Source organism: Impatiens glandulifera, chromosome 1 (assembly GCF_907164915.1).
Source record: "Impatiens glandulifera chromosome 1, dImpGla2.1, whole genome shotgun sequence".
Classification (NCBI taxonomy): domain Eukaryota; kingdom Viridiplantae; phylum Streptophyta; class Magnoliopsida; order Ericales; family Balsaminaceae; genus Impatiens; species Impatiens glandulifera.
In genome coordinates this window covers 149,745,098-149,754,397 of record NC_061862.1, presented here as the reverse complement: position 1 = coordinate 149,754,397, position 9,300 = coordinate 149,745,098, and the positions used below count along the sequence as shown (strand labels likewise).

The 9,300-nt window shown below is 28.8% G+C and overlaps 1 protein-coding gene across 1 annotated transcript; it reads right to left on the bottom strand.

Moving 5' to 3' along the window:
* Positions 1 to 1,150: 1,150 nt before the first annotated feature.
* Positions 1,151 to 1,698, bottom strand: LOC124910578 (histone H2A-like). Its single transcript, XM_047451252.1, has 2 exons — positions 1,498 to 1,698; positions 1,151 to 1,435 (listed from the first exon to the last, which is right to left on the bottom strand). The coding sequence occupies exons 1-2, from the start codon at positions 1,696 to 1,698 to the stop codon at positions 1,151 to 1,153; spliced, it is 486 nt and encodes a 161-aa protein (XP_047307208.1).
* Positions 1,699 to 9,300: the final 7,602 nt, after the last annotated feature.

Below are 9,300 nucleotides of genomic sequence, written 5' to 3'. Positions count from 1 at the left end.
TTGTTCTTGTTCATACCGAATAGGGTTGTTGTTAAAATCGTCCTCACTAATATCCTTAAGAAAATGTTTAGTGGTCGGTGAAGGTACAAGTGTTGGTCGTGGATAAGAAACCTTATTTACTTATACAATGTTCAGAAATACAAGCTCCATTATGGAATATATAGAAGGTAAATTAAAGTTTTAAATGATGAAATTACATAGATATAGAATGACATAATATTAGAAGATAGTATATATATATAATATAGGTAAAAGAACTTCATTGTTTTGAATCCCTCAACCAATTGTTACTCCTGTGAGGAGGATGCACCAGAAAAAAAAAACTAATGGTGTACTCCATAGTTATAAAATGATAAATGAAAGTACAAAGAAAGTGAAATTAAAGAAAATTTATAAATCAATAATGAAAGTTATTAGTTATTTTGTTACGGATTCTAAGTTACAATTGCTTAATAATTTGTTAGTGTGATTTTAGAGAAAAGTATTAATCAAACATATATATATATATATATATATATATATATATATATATATATATATATATATATATATATATATATATATATATATATATATATATATATATATATATAATTTATTTATGATTCATAGAAAATCTAGAAATTTATAAAAAAAAAATGGAGGGAAATATAGTAATATTGGATGGACCACACAAGACCATGTAAATGTGATAGTAACTAATTTGACAATTGACTAATAAATAAATGTCTTATATATTTCTACACTCCCATACAAACTTGTTTCTCAATACTTGGGATTTTCTGAATTAATATATTATTATATAATAATTCAATTGAAAAAAATAATATTTAACCAATCTTTTGTTGTAAGTTGAGCTATTGCAAGATTCCAATTATGGGCATGTTCTTTTATTGGTTATGTTGAAACCATAAATGATTATTAAAATAAAGAAATTAAAAAGCATAATTGTAGGAACAATGAAGTACCATAAACCAAATATAAATGTGAAATAAAAAAAACATTCCATTTGTACAACAAATCAAACACAGAGAATTCTTGAGATTAATTACAAAGAATTACAACTAAATGTCATAAATGGAGAATTGAAACAGAGAATTGCAAGAAAACTAAAAAGAGTTTTGTTAACCTAAAAAGATAAAAGAAGAAGTTAAATTGCCGCAGCTGCCTTTCTAGGTGACTTCTTGGCCTTGGTACTGACCACCTTAGCCTTGGATGGAGAATTATCTGTTTCCTCCTCCTCGGCCGCGGCCTTGTCTTTCTTCTTGGGAAGAAGGACAGGGTTAATATTGGGCAAGACACCTCCATAAGCAAATGTTACCCCTGCAAGAAGCTTCCCAAGCTCTTCATCATTTCTCACCGCCAATTGAAGATGTCTTGGAGTTATCCTACTTTTCTTGTTATCTGTAGCTGCAATCCCAGCCAACTCAAGAACCTAATTGATTATATATTAGCATCATCAATCAATACAGAAGATATTAAATAATTTATATGTACCTCAGCCGCAAGATACTCGAGAACAGCTGCTAGGTAAACAGGAGCTCCTCTTCCAACACGCTTACCATAACGACCTTGCTTCAAGAACCGCCCGATCCTACCCACCGGAAACTGAAGACCGGCCTTGACCGACCTTGAAATTGATTTCTTCTTTTCACCGCCCTTTCTAAAACCTCTCTTAGACTTGTTACCACCCTCCATTTATTTTCAGAAGAAGAAGAAATTGATTGCTTAATTTCGAGAGCGTAGAATACAATTATCAACAAATACGTCAATTATATACACTGGTATATATGGTAGAGAGTAAAACGGTTTTGCTTTTGGAGTGTTTTCTGTTAGTTGACAGGTAAGGACAAAAATATTAGCGGCAAAAATTGTGGTTTGAAAAGTTAAAATATCCAAATACATTCAATTCGGTTAGTTTGCACTGCATAACTAAATTGTTGACGTTCGTTTGAGACATTCTTGAATTATCGGTTTAGGGTTTTTTTGGTTGGTTTAGTAGGGTTGTACACTCAAATGCACTACAAAATTGTTGACGTCGATTTGAAATTTGTTTTGAAGTACCGATTTTGATGTATTGTCGGTTCGATTTAATCGATTTGTATACTAAAATTCATAACTAAATTATTGACATCGATTTAAATTATTTTTTAAGGATCGGTTTAAATTTATTGGTTAGTTCGGTTTATCATTAATTTACAACCAAATCTTTGACATTGATTCTTAGAAAATTTCAAACAATAGGTTTTAGTTTATTTATCAGTTGATTGGTTTTTATTAATTGTTCATTCATCAAAATTCATTACTAAATAATGCATATAATATATTTAAAAAATAGTAACAATAATACTAATAATAAAATACTCTTAAATTTCGCTTATAACTTATTAAGAGAGGTAACTCTTAGTTATAACTAAATTATATGTTTTTTTTTCTTATTTTAACCCTAATTAGTTTGATTATAAACTAAAATTCACAGCTAAATTGTTGTCAGTTTGAATTATTTTTTAACGATTATTTTTAATTTTTTTGTTGGTTCGTTTTGTACATTAAAATGAACAACAAGATCGTTGACGTCGATTTGAAAAAATTTAAAACCGCAATTTTTAGTTTATTTATCAGTTGGATTAGTATTATCAAAAAAATAAATAAATACTAAATAATGCGTAAAATATGTTTAGTGGCCAAAAAAATATGTTTAGAAAAACAGCAACAATAATATTAATAATAAAAAAAACTCATAAAAACCGGTTATAACTCCTACTTGTAACTAAAAATTATATATGTTTTTTTTCTTATTTTAACAATAATTAGTCGGGTTGTAAACTAAATTCACAACTAAATTGTTGATGTCTGTTTCAATTATTTTTGTACGACCGATTCTAATTTATTTGTTGGTTCAGTTTGTACACTAAAATGGACAACCTGATTAAGGAAAGAACAATGGGGAGGGGATTCAAGCATTCACCGTCTTCCCACATTCCTCAATGCACATTCACCACAAATTGATATGCCATTTCCATCTCCTCTGAAGCTAGACCCAAAAGCAGGGCCATCCCATCCTAGCTTTCCGTTGAGAATCTGAAATAGTAACAATAACAATAGTAATCAAAGTTGATGATAGTTGGAGAAAATATGTATTCACTTATGTACCCATTCTTTATGGGTCTAATTACATACACAACTGCATTTATGGTCATCTCTTTACGCAATTAAGCAAGATGATACCTATTAAATAAAAATCTAGACTGGGGATTAATTACTCCTATAGGCTAATTTTGTGTAAAACTCAATATACAAGGTCCCAACACCTTTTATATGTTTCTCTACAATGATAATATATTCTTAACATAAAATATAGTTATTACTTGTCTATGACAATAATCAATTAATGGTTATATATAGAGTTACCTTTTTTATCTATGGTTATAGTCAAAAGACTCAAAACATAGAAGGTCTTTCTTTAACTAAAGTAAAAATAAACCATGATTATAGTCTAGTCTTCAACCATGATTAAAAAAATGGTGGTTATAAAATTCCTTTAATCACGGTAAAAAAAACGTAACCACGGTTTTTTTTTTTCAAGTTTAAAAGTCGGGCTATAACCATATTTTTTACTTGCATTGCCTTTTAATTATTTCTTCACCATTGATTTTTTATCTATTTGTCGCTCCTTATTTTCTTTCTTTACCCGCACCGTTTATTCTAAACATTGTCCTTATTTCTTTCTTCTCCCTTAGACAATCAATTAAGTAAAATAAGGATTTTCTACATTAGATTTTTTTTTGTCATGTTTTATAAAACTCATTTAAAGGGAATTAATACAGCTTATCTAGTCAAATTGGTTGTTTGAACTTAATCCATGCGTTTTAATCCATCTCTAATTTTTCTTACGTATAAAGTACGTCAATTTGGTTGTTTGAACTTAATTGTCAACTAGAGGAGCATACTATGTTTATAATTTTACTTGGGCTTGAGATGATTTATTCTTTTATGTTTTGTTTTTTGAAAGTTAGGGTTTGATGAAATAGTAATTTAATTGTCTTATATATTAGGACTGAAGTTGATGATAGTATATTCCTATTTTTTTTGTTTGAATATTCTCATTATTTTTTTAGAACAAAAGGTTTTCGTTTCTACTATAGATTGCGATCGAGTAATTCCCGTAGGTTAAGCATATAGTCTACAAACACACTAAACCAATTTAACCTACAGTGTTAAGTGTGTCTTCTGATGGGCTCGATCCTAAAACCTCATTACGTTAGACATATACACCTGTTGGAATTTTTAAACTAATTATATAAATTTCATTAATGAATGGAAATTAGAATACAGGTAATATATATATATATATATATATATATAATAATACTTAATTTTTAAAGTGTCCGGATTGCCGGGCTGAGAGCTGTCGTTAATTTGGATATATATGTGAGAGTAAATGGATACTTGGGTCGAATTGTGGGTTGAACCGCCTATAAACTTATAACGGTTAAAAATAAAATTAAAAATGATATAGGTATGGTTCAAACTTGAAACCTAACAAAAACAAGTAAAACCCTTTAACCAACTAGGCTAATAATACTTTATATTTTAAATTCAACATCAAATTTGATAAACACGAGACATTTTAACAATATAATTTCAACTTTTTAACTAACTAATCTATATATATATAATGATGGTGCTTAATTTTTAAAGTGTCCGGATTGACGGGTCGAGAGTTGTGGTTAAGTTGAATATATATGTGAGAGTAAATGAATACTTGGGTCGGATTGTGGATTGACCCGTCCATAAACTTAAAACGGTTAAAAATAAAATTAAAATTCTATCACATTTTTACTGTAATATTTTTTCACAACTTTTTTATATTATTACTCGTGAAAATACACGGCATACATGCTAGTAAAATTAAATCAAATTCACATGAAATTCAAACGTGAATTAAAGGGTGAAATTTGATCCAAATGTATAATTTGAATTAATTAATTTAAAATGCCTTGATGACCAATTGACAGAATGTTGTTAATCTCTAGTGTAACGTACATGAGTTTATTATTATTAATTGTTTGATAATTTAATATTATTATTAACAATTGAAAAAACTATGTAACATGAGTATTGCAAAACAAATCTCTTAATTAGAGCATGGCTATCCATGGCCCAAAAATGGGTCAGGATGCCGGTTGTCGTTGATTGTGTGGGTTTATCATGACCAATTGGTTGGTCATTCAATGACCAAAACCACAATTCATTGCGTCTTGCTTTTTGTCAAACTTTGACAAAAGTCACAACCAAACTCATCCAATAAAATGCTGTCATTTGTCAGCCTCTAATTGGTTGCCCAGATTTGTTTTATCTCTTATTTTTAAAACCCGATTTTAGCATTATTTATAATTTTAAAAAATAAATAAAATATACCAAAATTCAAAATTTTTTGAGATCTATAAATAGAGACCACTCTTTCTATATTTCGGAGCACAAAAAAATCACCATTTTCTCCATTTCTTACTAATTATTCTCTTTTATTTACAATTATCCATAAATAATACTAAATTATTATGGATAACTACTACAATAATCCAAACACTTCCGCTGATTTTGATCCCGAATATGAAAGTTTTCGAGAGTTCAAGCGTAATAATCCAATCGGGTGCAAAATATGATGTCGCAGGGAGATAATTACGGTATATCTCAGAATTTACCCCAAAACTTCTATCAAAACTCCCAACAAAATTTCGATACCTGCCCACAAAATTATCAGAATTCTAAAGATAGCTATTTCCAGTCATACACCATAGTCCTGGAGACACAAAATCCGTACGACCAATATGATCAAGAGGTTGCTAGAAAAGACGTTGAGCCTGCATTTGGGGTGCTTCAAGCTCGATTTGCAATAATTTGTAAGTCATCGCTCGCATGGAATCGAGACGTTATTAGAAAAATCATGATGGCTTGTATCATTATGCACAATATGATAGTTGAAGATGAAAGAGACACATATGATCAGGGTCGGCTCTAAGAAGCCCTGAGATTTTGGGGGCCCTATCCAAATTTAAATTTTGGGCACCTAAAATAGTAATTTTTTTAATTTTAATTAATAAAATAAAATATAAATAATTAATATATTATAATACGAGATTAAAAAGGAGATAAAAAAGTTATTTTTATAATATATATTTAATATTAAAAGAGAAAAAAAAGAGGAAAAAATAATATTAATAATATAATATTATTAAATATAAAAAAATGGGGGCCCTATAAAAGTGGGGGGCCCTATGCAAATGCATTGGTTGTCTTACCCTAGGGCCGACCATGCATATGATGGTTATGATAACCCGTAGGAATTCGTGGAAGATAATTCCGCAAACAAATCGCAGAGGTGTGCAAGTAAGACCGATAGAAGGAAGAAGTTAAGCAGGCTGTAAGTTGAACAAGACGGTGATTTTGAGTTCTCGAGTGAACGTATTGTGGATATAAATATGTAACTGGCCAACAAGGACGATGTTGCAGATAAAAACACGCACTTGCTACTGAAATCGAACTTGGTTGAAAATATAGGCAATTATATGGAGCGACTGATATGTGAAATATGGTTGTTGGTGTTGTTCTCTTAATTATCGCCGTCTGTTTTAATTTCTACTATATTTAGTTTGTAATTTTCGCTATGTTAACAATGTATTTTAATTTCGTGTTTATTATTATTTAAAAATTAAAAAACATTATTATGTATAAAAATTAGAAATTAAATATTATTATTATATTTAAAAATGATTTATTATTTTTTTAATTTAAAAATAAAAATAATATTTTTCAAATCATGATCAAGATTTTTTTGGTCATGGATAAGCACCATGACCAAAATCCTGGTCATAAAGCTCTTTTCATTATCATGACTATGATCATAACCAAAAAATTGGTTATTGATAGGAATACTCTTAACCATTCACTAAGAAGAAATATTAAGGCAAATGAAGAGGTAACTGATGTCAGCCGTTGGATCAATTGATGATTTAATTAATAGTTTATTATTTCAACAATGTAAATAGACATTCTATCTCACGCCATCTAATGTCTCTTTTTCACTTCATCCTGTATATTTTCTCACTCTGGAATTCCAAAAGCTCTATTCTTGTTTTGTGAGTGTTCTTCGAGTTTTTTGTTCGATATTTCCGTTGAAATCCGGTGATAGTTCAGGTACGCTGATCAAGTTTGACGGATAGTGATTTCAGTACAGAATCACCACTGGATTCCTTGTACACTGGGAGACAGCCATCTACAATAAGCTCCAGCACAAACGGGAGACGATAGAACTGTTTTAACGGAAATGTGTCTAACACATGCCTCGAATCAACCATTTATTCGGGGATATTGTTCTTCATATATTTTATTTATTTCATTTATTTGTACATCATTTTATATATATTTCTGTAATTTATTTTAAGACAAGATTTCTAACAATCTTAAAATAGTTCCATGTGCTAAGTTATTTAATAGTTTGTGTCATCAAAATTTTTGTCTTTGATGTTTCAAGAATACGAGTTATGATGTTATAAAACAAATGATGGCTTATTTCGACAATATAAAGTTGTTCATCTAAGGGAATAGAAGAATCTACAAATAAAGATAAGTCTTTATTGTATACATATAATGTTAATTATTATTAATATTATTTGTATGAAAGCTTACTTTTATAAGCTAATATATGTTGATGTAGATATATATTCTAAAGAAAAATGATGTATATTCATTATACAAACGTTTTCTAGAAAATAAATTAGAAAACAATAATTTATTTTATTTTTAATTAAATGTTTGTTGGTTATTAAAATTATTATTAATTATAATTTTGAGTAACTAAAGTTAATAAAGATTTAGTTTTTAATTTTCAAAAATAAATTAATAATTATAATTTAGTAATATTAATTAAAAATAATTATAATTGAAACATATAATTTCAGTTTTAAATTAATTAATTATAATATATTTTGTCTACTAGTTAGCCAAGTAAACAATATTTTCATAAGAAAATGATAAACATGTACGAATGACTATGCTTCTTATTAGAAGATGTTCCAAGATTAACTAAGAATGTAGCAACATAAATTTCTAATTATTGTGATAGTAATTGAAATTGGAAAAGCTTAGAGACAACAAGTCTATACATACCTATAGTCTTAGACATAATGTCATTATACTATATTCTCTAATGGAGTTATCAAATTTGACTATGTAAGTCAAAGATAACATTGTAGATCCACTAATCAGATTATTGAATAGAGAGATAGTTTGAAGTGTTTTAAGACATTAGCCTACTATAAGTTGGTATGAAGGAAAACCCAACTTATGCAGACTGAAGATCCCAAGAACTAGGTTCAATGGGATAATCTAATTGTACTGACTTGGAAAGTTATTGTTGAAGATTAATCTTATAACGGAACAATATATATTTTAACGAGGATAATCATATCACTTTTAATGATTCTTTGTGAGCAAAGAGATCACCTATGTGAGGGAGAAGTGGGGTCGCTTCGAAAGAATTGCACGGATCAATTCTAGACCCTCTCACAGAACCAGGTGCGTGTTCCATGTCCAAAATGTACACAACCATGAGAGATTGTCATGTATCAAGGAAAATTCTATGTGAAAGTGTGTAATCGTTTACACAAATGACAGAATAGTTCAAGGATATTGAGTCTACTAATCAGCTAGTAAAGCTATATACTTTCATAAGAAAAGGTTCAAAAGGTTACCCCTACCTATCCTATGTAGAATTCAATTGTACGTTGAACATTTCACCGGGTTAATCTTTCAATTTCCATTAATGTGAGAGATTGTTGGAATTTTTAAACTAATTATATAAATTCCATTAATGAATGGAAATTAGAATGTGGGTAATAAAATTAAATCAAATTCACATGAAATTCAAACGTGAATTAAAGGGTGAAATTTATCCAAATGTATATTTTGAATTAATTAATTTAAAATGCCTTAATGACCAATTGACAAAATATTGTTAATCTCTAGTGTAACGTACATGAGTTTATTATTATTAATTGTTTGATAATTTAATATTATTATTAGCAATTGAAAAAATTATGTAACGTGAGTATTGCAAAATAAATGTCTTAATTAGAGCATGGTTATCCATGACCCAAAAATGGGTCATGATGCTGGTTGTCGTTGATTGTGTGGGTTTATCATGACCTGGTTGGTCATTCAATGACCAAAACTACAATCAGTTCATTGCGTCTTGCTTTTTATTAAATTTTGACAAAAATCACAACCAAACTCATCCAA

Bases quoted from the DNA above. Each gene is read 5' to 3' on its own strand.
- LOC124910578 (XM_047451252.1), bottom strand. From the start codon at position 1,698: ATGGAGGGTGGTAACAAGTCTAAGAGAGGTTTTAGAAAGGGCGGTGAA. The intron at 1,436-1,497 runs GTACATATAAAT...ATAATCAATTAG, and splicing joins TCGAGTATCTTGCGGCTGAG to GTTCTTGAGTTGGCTGGGAT.